We start from the raw sequence: 21,385 nt of genomic DNA, 5'->3' as shown, positions 1-21,385 counted from the left end.
AACATTAGCAGAAAATTCATTTGTTTCTAGATCGTTTCTCTTTTATCACCCAGCAACCCTTTGCCTGTAAGAAAGCATCAGGGCAGGCTCTTTGAGAACAAGTTATATACTCTGCATGCTATTGAAAACTTACTGGATTCTCAACCCAGTAGATGAATTCTTCTGAGTCATCAAATTCAACATCATAACCATTCTGTATTCCTGATATGGGAACCATAGCATCATTGCTCTTCACCTCAGGATTAAGGGAGATTCCAAAGATTACACTGCGTCTTACAGTTATTAAGAAAGGTTGATCATCTGTGAAAATAGCAGAATACAGTCAAAATTCTATCCCACTATTCCCAGACATTTAGAGTAATGAAAGGCAGTGGATTATTACCATTTTATGGAATAAATGCCATTGCAGCAATAAATAAAATGACAGTAGATATTTCAGCAGACAATCCAGGGCCTTCCATTGGGTTTCAGTCATTGTTAAGTCACCAGACCTCCAACTCCTCATATAGCACTTCTGGACTTCCCCAAGGCAGATTCATGTTAGTCTTCATTAATTCCTTACCCACACTGATAAACCATCCCTGTTTGTTAATCATCAGAGTCAAAAAGTTCTTTCATTTTTACTGAGACTAACCTCACCAATACTGAATAACTTAGGAGTTGGATTTTGAAAAAATAAAAAGTAAAGAAATCATAAACTATTTGCAATAAATGGCTATTATTATTTTTAAGTATGTTCAGAAAATAAAACAACTCTATGAAGCATTGCCTCGTACTTACTAGAGCAGGGGTCGGGAACCTTTTTGGCTGACAGAGCCATGCTACATATTTTAAAATGTAATTCCATGAGAGCCATACAATGACCCGTGTACATTAGGCATTATCCAATAGAAATTTGGTGTTGTCCCGGAGGACAGCAGTGATTGGCTCCAGCCACCCGCAACCATGAACATGAGCGATAGAAAATGAATGGATTGTAATACATGAGAATGTTTTATATTTTTAACGTTATTTTTTTTATTAAAGATTTGTCTGTGAGCCAGATGCAGCCATCAAAAGAGCCACATCTGGCTCATGAGCCACAGGTTCCCGACCCCTGTAACTAGAGACTGGATTACATAATCCAATTTATAATCCCACCAATTGTTGTTTGACTAATGTCTGCCTTCCACACGTTTCTAATTCCCAAATGGCACTGACTCTATCAAATTTACTCACTATTATGTCCCCAAAGCCAGGCATATAATACACTGCTCACAAAAATTAGGGATATTTTATCACTTCATATTCATTTTGAAAATATCCCCTAATTCTTGTGAGCAGTGTAATTGCCTAATCAATATTTGCTAACTAAATGAATGACCACATAAATGAATAAATGGATGGGTGCATGAGTGAAAATGCAAACAGTGTCATCTAAAGTTTTCAAAAGTTTCTGTACATTGCAACTTAAACATCGTCATAATATCTCACTCAAAGTTTGAGTGAGATTACATTCCCTTAGCTTTCTTAACATAATGAGGCTCTTTTTTTTTTTTTTAGATTCTTTTTCAAGGATAGTCTTTATCCTAGCTTTAGTCCCATTATAAAAAAAAATCTAAATTAATAAAATTCAAGTGTGGTATTTTATATTGTAATTCCTCCTCAAGAAAAGAAGAACTTTGGGATGCAAGTTGTGTTATTAAAATGTGTATCTCACATATTAAGACAAACTATAAAATGATTAATCATTGTAAAATTCCCTTGAGCTAAAAATGATGTTTTATTATTTTGATAATCTGAGAAGCTTTATATCTTCACCAGGATTAGAGATGACGTCAGAGTAATGGCGGGGTAGGAAGTGATACCGATAAATCTCCCCCAAAACTCAACAAGATCTTCAACCAGAAACAGAAAAACCTATACTTGGAGCTTCCAGATGCTTCGCAATACACCCAAAGGTATGATTGAGTGAAAAATTGGCTAAATATATAACCAAACCCTGAAGGAAATAGGGAGTAAGAAATGCTCTGCCTTCCTCACTAACCTAAACAGGGCGGCTTTCTCTGGTAACTGTGAATATAGAAACTGAGGCGGGCAAAGGGGGTGAATAGATCCAGGCCGCCGCGGCACAAACGGCCGAACCAGGCTGTGGCACACAGATCCAAGCCGAGGAAAATCTGATCCTGTGGCAACCCGGGCAATACAAGCTAACACTCGCGCCAAACCCAAACAAAGAAAGACAAGCGGAGCGGCCATTTTACCCGGTCTCCTGGTCGGTGCGCAGTTAGTGGGCGAGAATTTCTTCCTAGGCCCCGAGAGTGGGTGCCCATGTTGCCCCATGGAGAGGCAGGGTCAGAGGCCTTTCTGTGGGCCGAGGACAGAGTCTCTGGGCAGCCCCAGCGCCCTGGGAAAGCCACGCACGGGAGGGAGTGAGAACTACTTCCAACGGTGGAGATTTTCCGTGCTGGTGAGGGTTTCACTCAGAGGGAACCGCGGCCGGCCTCATATCCTGGTGTGCGCGCGCAGATAAGGAGTGAGCGATTCCTCCGAGTGCCTCCGCAGTGCGCGCCCGTGTTATCGCAGAGAGGGGCAGAGTCAGGGGCCTTTGTGTGGGCCAAAGCGGAATCTCGAGCCGCCCCAGCGCCTTGCAAAAGCCGCGCACGGGGACGGAGCGAGACTCAATTCCAACGCTGCAACTTTTCCCTGCGGTTGGGGGTTTCACTCAGAGCGTGAGACTGCTGGCTGGATATCCTGGTCGCAGACAGTGAGTGAGAGTTTCCTCCAAGCGCCCCCCAGAAGTGGGCGCCCGCTTGTGTTACCGGACAGAGTGGCAGAGCCAGTGGTCTTTGAGTGGGCGGAAAGCCCGCCTGATTATGCTAGCAGCTCTGACTGACTGAGCCTTACCCAGAGCCCTGTGCTGAGTGGAAATAGAGTGGGGAGTTGCCAGCTCTTTGAGCCTCTTACTATCCAGGCAGAGGCAGCAGCAACCCCATAGCTGGATTATCAGGCTACTAATTGAGGAAGGAAAGACTAGGAGAAAGGCTCCAGGAACACGGACTCTCTCACTGTCGGAGCCTATAAATGCTAATGAGCCTCGACTCCCACGAGACTAAAGCACAATACATGACATTGCCATAGAGACTTATCAACTGCAAGCCTCTACCTGAGCGTGCCAAAGGGGCAGAACCCGGGGTACAGAGTCACCGACCAGGAAGAGGGAGAGAAAAGAAAAAGCAAGAAGATAACCTCTCAAAATCAAGAATAATCTGAAGACTTTATAACCTATCACATTTTATTATATTTGTTCGTTTGTTTCTCTTATCTTCATTCTTGATACTTTTTTTTCTTCCTCCAATTTGGCCGATTAACTCTCTACTGGTCTTACTCTCTCCTCTCCTTGAACTACACTACCCATAAGTGTTACATCTCCCATTATATTTTCTCTTCTCTTCCTTTCTCTCTATGAGGGTTGCACTCCAAAACCCTTAACTCTCTCTCTCTCTCCTTTCTTTTTCTTCTTTTAGTGGTTCCCTCTTTTTTCTCTCTCTCTCTCTTTCTTTTCTCCCTCTATATTAGTTTCTTCCTTTCTCCTTTACATCTCCTCTCATTCAAACCTCAATAACAAACAAATTATCTTATCTGGGACTCAAACCTATGTTTGTGGCATTTTGGGGGGTTTTTACTTCACCTTTTTAACTCACTAGCAGTGCTCCCATCCCTGGCTCTCCATATTATCTAGTTCTTGTTCCACTAAATACAATAGTAAGTTTTTTATTTGTCCCCCATTTTTCCGTTTTCCTCTTATTCCTCTCATCATAACTCTTAGACAACCAACACCTAAAAGCAAATCATTTTATTCTTGACCCAAATTTTTTCCTTATTTGCTTTTTGTGGGTCCATACGCTCTTTTTTTTTTTTCTTTTTTTTCTTTTTTTTTTCTTTTTTCTTTTTTTTTTCTTTTTTTCTTTTTTGCCCCTTTATTACTTTTCCCCAATTCAGGCCCTCCATCACAGGCATTGTTTGTTATACCTCACAGTCCACCACAAGATTTTCTCAAGAAAGAGGGGAGAGGAGAGGAGAGGAAAAAAGGAGGGGGGGAATAATTTCCTTTTTTTAAAAATTTTTATTTTATTTTATTTTTCTTTATTTCATTATTAATTTTTTTTAAAAAAAAAAACTCTTTTCGATTTTTTATTTTTTTAACTTTTTATTCTTTATTAAATCTCATTAATACTATCAACAAAACCACCCTCAGATGCCATTAAGGAAGAGAAAATCGAATATCATGGATACAAAAGAAAGAGAGGTAACACAGCTAGATGAGGAAAAATCTATGGAGAAAAAATTTAATATATTGGAAACCTTGGAGCTAAATGACAGAGAATTCAAGATAGAAATCCTAAAAATCCTCCGAGATATACAAGAAAACACAGAAAGGCAATATAGGGAGCTCAGAAAACAACTCAATGAACACAAAGAATATATGTCCAAGGAAATTGAAACTATAAAAACAAATCAAACAGAGATGAAAAACTCAATTCACGAGCTGAAAAACGAAGTAACAAGCTTAGCTAATAGAACAGGTCAGATAGAAGAGAGGATTAGTGAAATAGAAGACAAGCAACTTGAGGCACAACAGAGAGAAGAAGAAAGAGACTCAAAAATTAAAAAAAATGAGATAGCCCTACAAGAATTATCTGACTCCATCAAAAAGAATAACATAAGAATAATAGGTATATCAGAGGGAGAAGAGAGAGAAAATGGAATGGAGAACATACTCAAACAAATAATAGATGAGAACTTCCCAAGCCTGTGGAAAGAACTAAAGCCTCAAGTTCAAGAAGCAAACAGAACTCCAAGTTTTCTTAACCCCAACAAACCTACTCCAAGGCATATCATAATGAAATTGACACAAACCAACAGCAAAGAAAAAATTCTCAAGGCAGCCAGGGAAAAGAAGAATACAACATATAAAGGAAGGCCCATTAGATTATCATCAGATTTCTCAGCAGAAACTCTACAAGCTAGAAGAGAGTGGACCCCAATATTTAAAGTCCTGAAAGAGAGGAACTTTCAGCCACGAATACTATACCCATCAAAGCTATCCTTCAAATACGAAGGAGAAATAAAAACATTCACAGATACAGAAAAGATGAGGGAATTTATCATCAGAAAACCCCCACTCCAGGAATTACTAAAGGGGGTTCTCCAATCAGATACAAAGAACAAAAAAAAACAGAGCCACAAGTAAAAGCTCCAAGAAGAACACAATAAAACCAAATTTAAACTGTGACAACAACAAAAAGAAAGAGGGGGAGAAGACGGAGATTAACAGTAGCAAAGGACGATGGAGTGCAAAAGTACTCACAAAATAGTTCGCTACGATGAACAGGGTAGGGACCCTTTTCATTACTCAAAGGTAACCACCATTGAAAAAACCACCACAGAAGCACATGAGATAAAAAAGATAGCAACAGAGGAAAGATGTATGGAATACAACCAAATAAAAACAAAAGATAGAAAAATGAAAGAGAAGGATCAAACAAGACACGAAACTAACAGAAAGCAAGATATAAAATGGCAATAGGGAACTCACAAGTATCAATAATTACACTAAATGTAAACGGATTAAACTCACCAATAAAAAGGCACAGAGTAGCAGAATGGATTAAAAAACAAAATCCAACTGTATGCTGCCTACAGGAAACTCATCTAAGTAACAAGGATAAAAACAAATTCAAAGTGAAAGGCTGGAAAACAATACTCCAAGCAAATAACATCCAAAAAAAAGCAGGTGTAGCAATACTCATATCGGATAATGCTGACTACAAGACAGGAAAAGTACTCAGAGACAAAAATGGCCATTTCATAATGGCTAAGGGGACACTGAATCAAGAAGACATAACAATTCTTAATATATATGCACCAAACCAAGGAGCACCAAATTATATAAGACAGCTACTTATTGATCTTCACCAGGATTATTTGACACGTTTATCTTTATTTATTTCACATCTCATTAACTTTTTTTGCTCTTGGAATTTTTATTATTGAGATATAACTTAGCATTTATTAACAAATTTAAAGTAAATTTAAAATTTAATACAAATTAAGGTAAGTTTTGCCCCTATTAATGCTTTCTGATTCACGTAGTTCTACAATACATAGCCCTTAGCCTGCAGGGGTGTTTGCAGCTGGAGGCCAATGAGACTGCAAGGCCGTGTGATCTCTGCAGTAAGCAATGCAATGCAAGATGAACTCACAGGCCCGTCCTCTCTCAGCTGCTCCACATCTCCCCTCTTCTGAACAACTGCAATAGCTGTAATAATTGCCCCGAGTGACTGAGAATATGTGCCACACAGTATACACAGGCAAATATTATTTCCCTTAACTTTTCCTCCTGAAGCCTCATAGCTCAATTTGGTAACTAACTAGCACCACCCTCCACCAATCCACACACACACACACACACACACACACACACACCTTTCAAATGAGGCACAAAGAAATGAAGCAATTTAACCAAGGTCACACAATCAGCTCTCTTGGCCCCAAAACCTATGTTCTTAATCACTACTTTGCAATAAGTGCAGGCTGGGTGCTACTTATAAATATCAATTACTATTTAATTCATTTGACTTAATAGCAATAATAAAAAATATATAAGCTATGAGTTTCAGATGTACTTAGAAATTAAATGTAGATACTTGTTTATTGATTATATGTTAAAATTATTCATTGGTTCAGTAAAAACAGGACTATTTCCCAATTTCATAGGGGACATTTTAAATTTTACTTACTCAAAACCTGATACTGCCCTTTTTAATGGGTAATTTTCCTATTGCTTTATTGGAGGAATTCTCCCCAAAGCACTGTTCTGACCTTATAAACTTTGCAGTTCTCCTCCATCAAATACAAGCCTTTCTGATTCCACTGAGGAACTCTACCCTCAAGCACTACCCAGCTCTTCTCCCAGCCCATTACTCCTTCCTGGGGATGTGTCTCAAGCCTGTTATCCGATTGGTGTACTGGAGAGAGTTTTCCACCAATAAACATTTGTGGGCAGTGGAACAGAGGACGGATATCATTTAGCACTGCACTGACAGGTGTGAGCCCAGGTGAAGGACAACTCCAGAGGAATATGAGAAAGAAAATGACTGAGACAAGTGGCCTAGGAAGGTGCATGAAAAGTACTCTCTGGAAAAGAAAAAAGGAGCGATAATTTTAATGACACCTACAAAGAAGCAATTGGGTGAAAAACACAGATATGGAGGAGAAAAAAATACATTAGAAAGCTTGTCATTTACTTAACATTTACTGAATGCCACTGTGCGCCATGGCAATAAGCACGCATCAGGTGGAGACTTCTAGCTTTGAACTAGAGGGCAAGGCAAAGTATACGGGCCTTAGAATCCCCAGAGACAATGACCAGGAAGGAGTAGGCACAGACGAATGTCGGGTTGGCTGAAAGGGAGGAGGTGATATTTAAGCTGGCCAAGGTCAGTATACCTCCGTTTTTTGAAATGACAGATCATGTCTTCATTTTTAGTGCTTACGTCACGATTCCATTAGGATTAGTGTTAGTTAGCAAAGAAGTGGAAAATGGCAATCAGGAATGGGAAATTGATATTATAATTAAAGGGTGACATTTATGACTCCCAAACCTACGTCCTGCTTAACTCAGAACTTGCGCAGTCACTAGCCCAGCAAACTTCCCTAGGGCCTGGGCAAGGAGTGTTTTCTTCTTTTGCACAGAATCACTGAAGCAATTGCCTGGTGTCCCTCAGACAGAGTCAGAAACCCATTTTCAATTTGAGGTTATTTTAAGGGGTGCTGGGGAGACGTTCTAATTTGAGCCTTATTTATTTGTTTTTGGCATTATGTAAGGACATGTTTTCTGAAGAATAAAAAACTGTTTTATGCAAAGAAAGCTCTCACTGTAAAATTTTATAACATAAAATTAGGAAAAAATAGAAATATCCCATAATTCCTTTACCCAACTGTAACCACTATTGGCCTTGTATGTGGTCTTCCAGACTTCCCTGATGCATGTTTATACGTGGCCAAGCTTAGCATCTGCTTTTTCAATTAACCGTATCACAAAAACATTTCCAAAGATATTTCAGACACTTAGTAAACACTACTGTAAAGGTTATTGAACATGTAAGTCAAGTAAAATGTTTTCATCTATAAAGGTTAACAAGTCTTCTAATCTTCTTGTTGAAAAAAATAGGTAACATTTAACATACACTGACACTCAGTTACCCAAATGGTACTGAGAAACCAGCCGGAAAATAGTGAAAAAGTTCCACTTTAGGAACATCAGCCCATAGAAAAACCACTAGTGTAATTATTTGTGAAACAACAAAAGGCACCATTTAGAATGAACATTTATCAATCACCATCAGACAGTAATACTGATTATACCAATCCCCAATTTTTGTGCGGTGAAAGAACGCTTTGTGCTCTAAATGTCTGTAACCCAGTTTAATCTTCAGCTGAAAGACTCTGAGGACACACTAAATTAAACAATGTCAACAAGGATTAGGTTCATAAGTCTGAAGAAAAATGGTAAGTGCCAATCTCTTTGTAAACATTTCCAATAATTAAAATCTTTCATCAGGAAAGTATCATTGCAAAATATTGCATGCTGATGGAATAACCCTATGTCTGCACAATCTATGAAAACCATACATTTCTTGAATTCTGCATTTATTTTCCATCTTAAGATGAAAATCTCCTCTACTTTAAGATTCTGTTTTCTCTTAATTTAGGGGATATTTTTAATCATTAAACATTTAATTTGAACTTATCTACAACCATTTTTATGAGTATCAAAACACATTCACTTCTCTTCACTAAAAATTAGAATAACTTTAGATTTTTAAGCAAAGGTGAATAATTTTTAAAAAGAGTTTATTATATAGATTAAGTATACACTCCAGAAGAAATCTCTTTTGTGGAATGAATACATCTTTTTCTTCCTCTCTCACTTCCTAAAGTACTAAGTATAACCCTTCCCATACTCTTCAATCAACCCAGTGAAGCATCTAGGATGAGATAAAGACTAAATTGCTCAAGTAATCACTTAAAATATTTCATATAGTGAAAACTTATAATATTAAAAGTACCAGATAATAATAGCAAAGGTACTAAAAGTGGAGTAGGGAGACCCAGGCTACAAGAGTTACCATTGACTAGTGGTGATGAAAATAAAAGGGGGATAAAGATCCTGAAAAATGTAAGCCATACACTAATGTCCAGAATTTTAACTGAAGTACATAATTTGGAACTTTCCATTACTATAACTTGTCTAACTGTAACCAGGTGAGAGAAAATGAGAGCTTAAGGACTGTTGAACCACATGCACACATAATGTTAGCTCTGTACTGTACACAGAAACTATACAATGACTGAAGTACTCAATAAATCCTCTTATACAGCATGCACTCCATAAATACCTGCAGGATCAAGGGAACAAAGCACACCCTCCATTAGCAAGCGGCTTAGAGCTTACACAGCTTTGCACAAACGATGGCAAGCTCCACCTTCGGAGCACACTTAGAGGGAATACTGTACCTCTCAGGCAAGTCACAGAGTCATGGGAGAGACTCCATCCAGAGGGACAAGCACAGGTGTAAAGCTGTGGCCTCTGTGTGGAAAGCAGGCATAGATGGCTACAGGGGGCAGAGGCACACGAATTTATACCTGCAATAGAAAGAGAAGTAAACACCGCTGAATGGAAAACCCCCCACAGGAAAGTGCACAGAATGACTGAGGAAAGAAAATGTGACATATATTGTATTTATATATACACATACCTAATGGAATACTCTTCAGCCATAAAAAGGAAACACAGCTATTTGCAACAACATGGATGGACCTTGACGACATTATGCTAAGTAAAATAAGTCAGACAGAGAAAGATAAAGACTATATAATTTAACTTATATGTAAAATTTTTTTAAAAAAAGGAAAACTCAGAGAGAACAGATTGGTGGTTGTCGGAGTTTGAGGGTGGGGTGTGAAATGGCTAAAGGTGATCAAAAGGTACTTACTTCATTAACTTTCAGTGATAAGACACATCAATTCTGGGGATGCAATATACAGCATGATGACTACAGTTAACAATGCTGGATTATAAATTTGAAAGTTGCTGAGAGAGTAGATCTTAAAAGGCTCATCCCAAAAAAACATTTTTTGTAACTATGTGTAATGACGGATGTTCACTAAATTTATTGTGACGATTACTTCACAATATATACCTATTTCAAATCATGTTGTACACCTAAAACTAATACAGTGTTATATGTCAATTATATTTCAATTTATATAAGTGAATTTTTAAATGCACACTAAGTCACACAGTTATTGTCCTTGCAGAGGCCCCCAGTATTTGGAGACACAAGTACATTTAGTTACCTCTGTTGGTTTGGTTGTTTTCCTAAACTACTTTAGCCTTCCCTAACACTATGCTTTCAACATAAAATTCATTAGAGGAATAACAAGGAGGAGTGACTTGCCCAAGGTCACAGATCAATCCTGTCTGTAACCGGATTAGCAACAAATGGCCACTGAGTAATCCTAGGTTTACTGTGGAAATACAATGCTAAATATTATGTGCCTCCTTGCCTGACCTAAAAAAGCTCTTTTTACATTAAATGAAAGCATGGTGTATGTTCCCTATGTGACCTTTACATTTACCCACTGTTGATCCAGTTTCAGTTAGATAACAATTTTTTTATTTTTCTAATGATGACATCTCTGTGTGTCTCTGCTCCTTGACCAAAGGGGTCCTGTATGCATCCCAAGCACACAGGATGTTCTCTATATCTTACGTGTTCTTGTTACATACCTTATCATAGTCATTAATCCATTCCTTCCCTCCAAAATGTTAAGCCTTCTCTAGGTACCAACCACCATTCTAAGCACTGGGAATGCTGTAAGCCTAGGACAGATAGTTTGACAAAGAGAGACAGAACTACACTCATAAATTGTGTGATTTCAGGAGATAGAAGAGGTTAAAGGAGGGATAAATGGTGATGGAAGGAGACTTGAATTGGGGTGGTGAACCGATAATGTATTACAGAATTGTACCCCTGAAACATATAATTTTATTAACCAATGTCACGAACATACAATACAATATACAGATAATGTATTATAGAATTGTACCCCTGAAACATAATTTTATTAACCAGTGTCACCCCAATAAATTCAATAAAAAAGAAAGAGCACATTGTGTGAGTTCAGAATGTGAGGGTAAAGAGCAAAATAATTATGAAAAGGAAGGGCTACTTTAGATAGGGGGTTGAAGGGCAGCAAGGAGAATTTGGTAGCATCCTAAATGACATGAAGAAACAAAACATGCAGAAAGCTGGAGGAGAAATGTTCCAGGCAGGGAGAGAGCTAGTGCAAAAGTTCAAAGGGGAAGATGCTTCAGGATCAAAATGAGATCCAATTAAGTCCAATGGTCCAATGTGGCAAGAGAAGAAATGAGACCAGGGAGGAAACGGGCCCGATTCTGCAGTGTGATGAGAAACCATTGCAGAGTTAGAGGAGTAAAGATTAAATGACTTACTCCCTCCTCACACTGGAAAACACACTACCAAGGACAAATGTTTAAGTCACCTAGCCCTCACACAGTGTATTCCAGAATGAACAGATGGCCACAGAAGAACAGCCACAGGGCAATGGCACCGTAATAAATAAGACCCAAAAATAAATGATAGTGCTAAAAGGGTCTAAGGGACTATGTATCTGGTCTGTGCAGTGTTTGCCAACCAAGGAGATGGAGACTCAGGAGAAAAGTCACAGAGAAAGTAGCCCATTTTAAAATAAAATGACACAATTTAGATCTACTGTTCTTATTGACAAGATGAGAGTTTGAGAGTTTTCCATGATAAAAATAATAAAATTAACGGAAATGTTAAGACTGGAGCAGTTAGTAAAGAGGAAAGAAAAATGTATTGCCCAAACAAATGGACCTGCAGCATTATGCATTTTACATTTCCAGAAGAAGTGTTTTTCAAGCTATTCCCTGGCAGGATGTCTCTCTCTCTCTCTCAATTGCCTCTCATTTACCATTTGGCTGTTTTGAGGGATGAACCGCAACAATCCCAAGGGGCTGATGCACATTATAAATGACAACTGTCTGGTTCCCTCCGTGCCACTTGTCAGCTTGAGTAACCTGTTGAGTTGCGCGGTCAGTCCAGTACACGGAATCTTCAAAGAGGGTTAGGGCATAGGGATGCCTCAGGATCTGTGAAACAGAAGAGAACAATGAGATCTTGCTCAAAAACAAAAACGAAGGCAAACAAAGGAGAAAAGAATGCCCAAGAAATTATTCCCTTTAGCATTTAATTATTTAATAAAAAATAAGAACGTCATTTTTCAAGAGACAGACAAAATATATACTGCTTGACCTGTCTCCCACTATACCATTCAAGATCTTTCCTCACCTGTGTCATTCAGTCTTCACTTTTACTCTGATAATTACACTGGACATCCATTTTACAAATGAAAACAAAACTGAAGTGTAGAAAGTAAAGTGACTTATTAGGATCCCCAAACCCCAAAGTCTAGCCAACCCCCCATCATCAGCACTCCTTATCCAATGCTATTTCCACTGTCTTGTTCTGCCCCTCACAGAGGTACATAAATCTGATACAGCTTGGGTGCATATTTCGTGAGGTAAGAGAGGCCCTTCCAGTTTCTTTTCAAGTCACAGAACTGTAAACAATGACAGTCTTAAACAGAAGTCAGTAACAGTTCTTTGGCAAAAATACATTTTCTATATTTTCTCATAACTTGTGAAAATAAGTTCCAAAGAATTCTTTGAATAAAAGTACAAAACACATAACAGGCTATGATTAATTGAGAATGTAAATATAATTAAATTATTAATTTTTGCCTCACACTTTTTAAAGGAACAGAAGCAACAGATTAGCATCTATAGATCAACTAAATCACATGAGCAATCTGGCCATGACCTAGAATAAAAATATCTATTTTCTGTCCATATAATACAAGATAATTGGCCCTATTGCTGTTGATATTTTCTGGATTGACCATGTAATGTCTGTAACACAGGCATTAAATTTTTGTTTTCTTGTTACTCTATCTGCTTTCCACTAAAGCCATGACTGTGGTTTCAGTTTAGTTTTCCTCACTACCAACTTACCAAATCACTGGCTATCACCTGCCTCCGATGTTGTCCATCATAATCACAAAAATCTAAGTAATCAAGATAGGCATCCAGGAAGTAGAGCAGTCTGTTGGGGTAGTCAATAGTTAAGCCATTGGGCCATAAGACCTTGTCCTGGACAATAACTGTGCGCAAACTGCCGTCCATGTTGGCTCGCTCAATACGTGGGTGATGGCCCCAGTCAGACCAGAACATCAGATGGTCACTGTGAAAAGAAACTAGTTATCAATTGGAGAGGACATATTTCTTTTTTCTTTTTGTATTTTTCTGAAGTGAGAAGCCAGGAGACAGAGAGACAGACTCCCGCATGCGCCCAACAGGGATCCACCCAGCATGCCTACCAGGGGGCGATGCTCTGGGGCATTGCTCTGTCACACTGGAGACATTCTAGCACCTTAGGCAGAGACCATGCAGACATCCTCAGTGCCCTGGCCAACTTTGCTCCCATGGAGCGTTGGCTGCAGGAGGGGAAGAGAGAGATAGAGAGAAAGGAAAGGAAGAAGGGTGGAGAAGCAGATGGGTGCTTCTCCTGTGTGCCTTGACTGGGAATCGAACCCAGGACTTCCACATGCCAGACTGATGCTCTACTACTGAGCCAACCAGCCAGGGCTAGAGAAGACATATTTCAATAGAAAATAACTGTCCTCTTAAGTAATAGAACATCATGTTTACATACTACTTAAAATAAATCATCTCCAGTTCAGAATACATGCACAAAGTTTATTCTTTCTTCTGAGTGTTGCAAAGTAAAACTGTAATAATCATAATGCAATCACAAACCATCTAGGTATTTTTATAATGTTCATAAAACCTGCAGTACATTACGACAGTGAAGTGTCACAATGCCAGTTCATGTTTCTGTACAATCCACAAATATTCGATCTAGAAAAATCTATCTGTTCTCCATTATCTACCCTGTCATGTTTAAGATAAGAGTCAATTTATTTATTATCAGAGATTCATCATAAGTTTCATTGGTGTGTAATACTCTGCAATATCTAGAAGTCTGCATCACATTGAACATAATTTGCCCAACTCACCATCCTGCAGGCAAGAACCTAAGTAAGAGAATCTAAGTCAGTTTAAGAAAAGAGGCCCTCAGAGGTTTCTAAGCACACGGGAGCATTCCTCCTTCACTTTGGGACCAACCGGCAAAACTTTTCTTACTTGTATGACATAAAAGGAAACTCTAGTAAAAAACATGAAACCAAATCAGGAAAATCTGGCTTTTCTTTCTTTCTTTCTTTCTTTTTTTTTGGCTTTTCTTTTTTAATGAAACTATTAAGTATCAAAGTTACAGCAAACTGGCCCCATCTATGGAATATTACTACTGTGTGCATTCATTAGAAACTTATTATATAATTCTATAACAATCGTTTTAATAATTATATTGCCAAGCTAATAAATCAATGTGTCTTAAAGTGAACAATAAACTGCTATTGTGTACTTTATGAAGAAAACAATTCAGATAAAGAAAAGATAGCAACAACCAGCTGGATGCTTACCACTGTTCTAGAGATGCTTAAACTACAGATTATTTTAAACCTTATAATATATAAATCAGTTACACAATGCTTCTGCTGTTTTTTCCTCATTATAACCATGTCAAAGCAACATCATTGTAAAGTAAAAAAAAAAAAAAAAAAGTCTTACCTAACTCGGGGATCTAATGCTAGTCCCCTTGGCATTGTTACATTGTGACTAATCAGCACAGTCCTGTGTCTTCCATCCAGTTTAGAGACTTCAATTGTTTGCAAAACATAGTCTGTCCAGTAAAGATTGCGACCCACCCAATCTACCACAATGCTTTCAGTCATGGTGACACCACTGTTATGTACCTAAAGACAAAAGTGAATAAAAAATGAACTCTATAGGAAATAATGAAGGATAACATGGAAATTGTGTGAAAAGTTGGAATAAGGCGTCTAACTTGTCCTATGATTGCTTGTGAGGACTATAAAACTAAATAAAATTTTGTCTTCCCATGTAGGTAGCCACCTAGTCAGCATTAAGTTTTTATAGGAAAAATATACAAAATTTTGTATATAGAATTGAACACTCTAGGATAACTTTGTTAGATTAGTATGTAGTTTAATTTGGTTTCAAAGTGTTTGCGATTAACAAAAGCTCTCTATATTCACTAAATTAGCAACCTTATGAAACTTTAAAATATCCAGATGCCAAGAGTAACATTTTTATTAACTACAGTGTGTCCGTAAAGTCATGGTGCACTTTTGACCGGTCACAGGAAAGCAACAAAAGATGATAGAAATGTGAAATCTGCACTAAATAAAAGGAAAACCCTCCCAGTTTCTGCAGGATGATGTGGCAGCATGTGTGCATGCGCAGATGATGACATAACACTGTGTATACAGCGGAGCAGCCCACGGCCATGCCAGTCGAGATGTGGATGGTACAGAGGAAAGTTCAGTGTGTTCTGTGGCTCGCTAAATTCGAATCCGTGACCAAAGTGCAACGTGAATATTGGTGCGTTTATAACGAAGTGCCACCACATAGGAATAACATTACTTTGTGAGATAAGCAGTTGAAGGAAACCAGCAGTTTGGTGGAGAAACCCCGTTCTGGTAGGCCATCAGTCAGTGACGAGTCTGTAGAGGCTATACGGGATAGCTACCTAAGGAGCCCTAAAAAATCTGTGTGTGAGCCCACATCAAACTGCACTGAATAGGTATGAAACTGGGAGAGTTTTTCTTTTACCTGGTGCAGATTTCACATTTCTATCGTCTTTTGTTGTTTTCCTGTGACCAGTCAAAAGTGCACCATGACTTTACAGACACATTGTATCACCAAATTAAGTTTAAGGGGCAGAGGAAACAACCAGCAACAGTCAAGACACTGAAATTGAGAAATGGATTGAGAAATATGACTAGATTAAAACTAAGAAAAACAACCTCTTAACTCCTTTGCACTCATACACTAGAAAAAAATCGCAAAGGGGACCTCATAGATTTTATAAAGCCTCTTCATCGTGAGACCCATAACTTAGAATAATGCGTCTGCCTTCAGAAACCACATTCTTACCTAATAATAAGGAATGGCCAGGCCTCTTAGGTACACCGAGCCCGAAGGGAAATACCAGAGTTACCCAGGATGTGGTAAGGCCTGTACGGCCTTCTCTCACTGAGGACTGATAGCGAATAGACCTAAGACAGAGGAATTAGTCGGGCCAAAGGCCAGGAAAACATGTACTTACTACTTTTCTATCTGTTCCATTTTGAAATGCACTCCAGATTTTACCCTCGGTTCCATCAGACCAAAAAATACGACCACTGATTGAATCAAAATCCACTGCTACAATGTGAGAACCATCCTCGATAAGTGCATAAATATTATGGACCTGGGAGGTGATGTTGTCAGCAATAAGTTGGTTCTGACTTGCCACCAGTAACAGAAGACTTTCAGATGCTGTCCAAGAAGAAAATGCAGAAATGTCAGTGATTCTGGGAGAAAACAAAACAAAAGCCATCTCAAATATTTCGTGTAATACACAAAGTTGTAAGAGACAAAGTTGTAATTGTGAACTAGAGTAATAGAGAAAAACAAAAATCTCCATAAGAATGATTTTTAATAATTTCATTCCTTGTATAAATAGCTGATTTTCAGAAATATTTATAATAAGTTTTTCCTGAAATATTTTTCTTCCTTAAATTATACTTCAACATTTATCTAAATATCAATCTGGAGTGAACTATACTTGCATTTTTCTGTTACTATAGTTACTTTTGTACTTTGTTTATCTTTCCCCTTAGATTGTAGGCTTCTGGATAGCAAGAATAATGTCTTAAATATTTTTATTTTTCCCAATGCATTCAGCTGTGACAGAGACGTCTGATTATTTCCCAATATCCCCTCTATTTTATTTTAGCACTTTTATTTGGTCATTTAAAGCAGCTGAATTAATATTGTGATTCATAGTATAATCACTTTCAGGTAGTAGAACCTGAATTAATATTGGGTGAAATGAATTCATTAAACTTATTGTGTAAAGATCATTAAATACAAAAATCATTTTTAAATAATGTAAAAAAAATTGATTTTATTCTAAATAATAAAAAGTATCATCATCTACCTGTATATGTTTTAACCTCTATTTTCCAAAGTACACCAAAAACTTTATGTATTATAACTCATTTAATCCTCACAAAAAAACTGAGGTTTAAAGAAGTTGTAAAACTCATCCATTTGACTCCTCATCAAGATTGCCAAATGTCTACACAAAACATTTATCTTAAGCTCCAGGGTATGTTGTTAACTGGCTGTTATGCAGTTCACTTTCAAGTTCAGTCATTACCTGTAACTTTGCAAGTCTTCCCATCAGTGTCTAACATGTATTCTTTATCACACCAGCACCGGAAAGAACCTCTTGTATTGTAACAATGCTGGCTACAAAAGCCTGGAATATCACATTCATCTATGTCTTCACAGGTCTTAGAATCATTGGCAAGCAGGAATCCCAATGGACACAGGCATTGAGCCCCAAAGGGCCCTTGAACACACTGGTGAGTACAACCAGCATTTAAATTTGAGCAGCTCTCTTGGTCTAAATAAAGAGAATCAGAAAGGGGAAAAGTGAGGAATCTTGGCTTCTGTGGTTCACTCTGCTATAAGTATTTGTCATATAGTCTCAGGCCACCTTCAGCATAATACCCAGATAAGAGCTAAAGGCAAGATTCACTTGGACGTACTCTATAGGCTAGTCAGTGTCTGCTGTGACAGGCCTGAGGATTTACTATCCTTCACATCCACTGGACTTGAACCATTTTCTTTACTACAACCCTCTATTATAATTCTCATTTAGTGCAATGAGAGAAACTTGGAAAAATACTGTTGACATCAAGAAACACAACTGTCAGTGCAAAGCATGCAAAGAGACCATTTGCTTTCTTGTTATTCTACTACCAAACAGAAATGACACATAAGACATTATGGGCAAGGGTTGGAAGGTCTATAAAAGTGAATAAATGGAAGGGGAAAAGCAATTAGAACATTAGAAGGCACAGATCCACTAACATGCCATCATATTTTACTTCCAGGACCCAAACGGCAATACCCGAAGCCACCCAAAGACAGCTCTATGCCTGGGGATGCAAATGCTCTCTGTCTCCATGTAACTTATTAAAAGCATCATTATACAAAACATGCACTAGAAGGGAAGTAAGTCAAAGACATTTTCAGCACAAACACAACACATATAAAACCATAAAAATCTGAAATACTTTGTACTCATACCTGGCTGGGGTTCACCTGAGAGTGAGCATTGATTAAAGAGGAAAGAAAGAAAGGACAGTAATTAGGTTACATGCCAATCACAGAATTTTAATCACAGCAAACACAAATCCCCGGAACTCATTTGTTTTGTGGCAAGTTCTGATTAAAATTAGAAAATATTAAAGTTAGAAAATCTTATGAGCACATTACCAACAGAACCAAATTTAATTTGACAATCTAATGGCCCCAATTAGTCTTGTTTTTAAACAACGATATAAAAAGAAGCAAAACACAGAACCAAGTGCAAAGGATTTTATGAGAAATATTATCCAGTGATAATTTATTTGAATCATGATGGTTACCCCTACACAGATTTGAACTCAGAGAGGAACTGAAATCCCTCGCTCAAAAGCTACATGTTGATTATGACAATGGTGATGCACAGCAGGCCTCCGGTCAGAATAAATTTATGGCCAGTAAACTGTGGTCAGGAAACTTACTGCAAAGCGGGGACTCATCTGTCCCATTGGGGCAGTCAGAAACGCCATCACATACTGCACTCAGATTCACACAGATGCTATGGCCAGGGCACTGCCATTGCCAATTGGGACAGTAAAAGGCTTGAGTAGGGCAGTCCTTCTCATCACTCATATCCCTGCAGTCATTGTCCCCATCACAGAGCCACTCTCTGTGGATGCAGTTTCCATTGTCACATAGGAAATGAGACGGAGAGCAGGTCTTGAGCACACAGCCGTTGTGCTCATCAGATCCGTGGACGCAGTCGGGGTGCCCATCACACTCCCAGGTCCCCGGGATGCAGAAACCATCTGATTGGCACTGAAATTCGTCTGGGTGGCACATACCAGGAGGCCTGGTTGCTAAGAGAAAAGCATAGGGAAAATAGACTTATGAATGCAATTTATAATCCCTTTTATATCATCTCTATGGGAAATGATTTTAGATTAATAGTAGGTTTATAATAATAATTATGGCAAAATAAATATTAAAATGTAAAATGATACATATAGTATCTTCTCCAACAACATGGTAGACAGGAATCCTTATATGTGTCTGATTAGTTGATCTGACAACAAAGAACATGGTGTCCAACTCTTGAATAGAAAATAAATCCCTGAGTCAAAAGAACACTCTAGTTCCAGCATTTCTTATGTTCATTCAATTATAGAATAAATATAATAGATTCACAAATTATAAATAATTATTTGGTAATGCCTCAGCAACTTTATTATATGTTTAATACAGCATTCTTTTGATAACGCTTTAAAGTTCAGACTCTCTTCCCTCCAGTTTGCCTGAGTTAGAGAAAATCTGTGGCAATATCAATGTTAGTAAAAGGAAATGATTTCTTCGCCTGAAATACACTTAGGTCAGTGATACTTACGACAGTCTTTCTCATCAGAGTGGTCACTGCAGTCAAAAACACCATCACAATGATATGTGTTGCTAATACATTTATCTTCACTGGCACATTTGAATTGAGAAGTAGTGCAATTAATTACTAAAAATGATAGAGAAAAGCATTAGAAATCAGCTCAATGAGAAAAGGACTAAACCGTGAGATTTTTCTAGATATTGATAGCATGAATAAAAAACAAAGCAATCCACTTACCACAACCATTCTCATCAGATCCATCAGCACAGTCCTTGTCCCCATCACAGACATAAAATAGGTCAATACACCGATGGTCAGTGCAATGAAACTGACTGGGTAGGCAGGTTGCTGTAAAGTCTAACGTTTTTCAAAAACAAAACCAAATAACAGTTTATTTCTTGTTCAGTGTATACCACAGCCAAACTGAAAAATGCTACAGAAATCAATAGTTATCTCAATTGTATATGTGTTCAAAATTCCTTCAAATCATCCACATTGCCAAAATCAGCCCAGCAAAAAAGACTCAAAATTAGGATAGTGTTTGAAAACAGATTAAAGACAAAATAAAAAACAGTGAGCATCATGTGCTTGGACTAGACTACACTCATGACTACTAGTAAATTTAAGATCACACCAAAGCTAAGCAATGGAGCCCAAATAGGCAGCATGGCTAGCATGACCTGTATGTCTAACAGCAATAGTATAAAGACCGATTATGATTAACCCAAGACTAAGCAGAACAATTCTAAAAATCGGGGTCCTCCTTTACTGAAGAGACACAGCTCAGAATCAGATATGCTAGCCATCCCATCCCCATATAAAGTCATATTAAACATAGACTCAAAAATGTGAAAGGTTAGAAGGGATCGTAAAGCTCATCTACTTCCGAAGGAGAGTGACTTGCCTAGTCATGCAAGCAAAACAAGAACTTAGTCCAGGGAACTTTACTCCACCTGAAACTATCATTGCAAACATAAAATCAAACAACAACCTAAAGAAAATTAGAACGGACAGGAAAACAGCATGGGTAAGATTAACAGTAATTTACATATTCTATGCTTCTTTATTCATCGATTATCAAATGAAAAGAAAAACAAGAGTCTAGATATGTTTATATGATTTAGAAAAAAACAAATTTGTGTTAAATTTCTGAATACTTAGCTGAGAAAATATTTTCAGTTTCTATCTGGATATTAGGCATCAGAAATAGTCTTTGTTTTATTTCCAAAAAATTCAATATTTAGAAGGACTCTAAGCTTCCCATGTCTTTGCTCTGATAACCTATTGATATAAGGATCAACAGACGGAATAAAAATGGCTAAGATACAATGAAAACTGTGTGAGCCTTAGGGAAAAATATGCAAAGTCCACTGATTTTTCTTAGTTTATTGATTTTTACAAAGAAAGTGGAAGGGAGAGAAAGAGAGAGACATTGGTTTCTTCTAGTTATTTATGCATTCATTGATTGACTCTTATATGTGCCCAGACCAGGGATTGAACATGCAACCTTGGCATATTGGACAATGCTCTGACCAACTGAGCTACCCAGCAAGAATAAGGTCTACTGATTGTTC

The 21,385-nt window shown here is 37.9% G+C and overlaps 1 protein-coding gene across 1 annotated transcript in view; it reads right to left on the bottom strand.

Annotated features, from left to right (window-relative positions):
* Positions 1–21,385, bottom strand: part of LRP2 (LDL receptor related protein 2) — a 255,526-nt gene that overhangs the window by 107,754 nt on the left and 126,387 nt on the right. The window contains exons 23-32 of the mRNA XM_066279296.1: positions 20,049–20,168; positions 19,821–19,937; positions 18,919–19,296; positions 17,502–17,750; positions 16,404–16,615; positions 14,843–15,027; positions 13,166–13,394; positions 12,067–12,244; positions 9,562–9,690; positions 134–300 (exon numbers count right to left, since the gene is read on the bottom strand). Of these exons, the coding sequence (XP_066135393.1) occupies positions 134–300; positions 9,562–9,690; positions 12,067–12,244; positions 13,166–13,394; positions 14,843–15,027; positions 16,404–16,615; positions 17,502–17,750; positions 18,919–19,296; positions 19,821–19,937; positions 20,049–20,168 (1,964 nt within the window). The remainder of the gene's footprint in view (positions 1–133; positions 301–9,561; positions 9,691–12,066; positions 12,245–13,165; positions 13,395–14,842; positions 15,028–16,403; positions 16,616–17,501; positions 17,751–18,918; positions 19,297–19,820; positions 19,938–20,048; positions 20,169–21,385) is intronic.

This window comes from Saccopteryx bilineata, chromosome 5 (assembly GCF_036850765.1).
Source record: "Saccopteryx bilineata isolate mSacBil1 chromosome 5, mSacBil1_pri_phased_curated, whole genome shotgun sequence".
Classification (NCBI taxonomy): domain Eukaryota; kingdom Metazoa; phylum Chordata; class Mammalia; order Chiroptera; family Emballonuridae; genus Saccopteryx; species Saccopteryx bilineata.
This window is presented reverse-complemented; position numbering and strand designations above follow the sequence as displayed.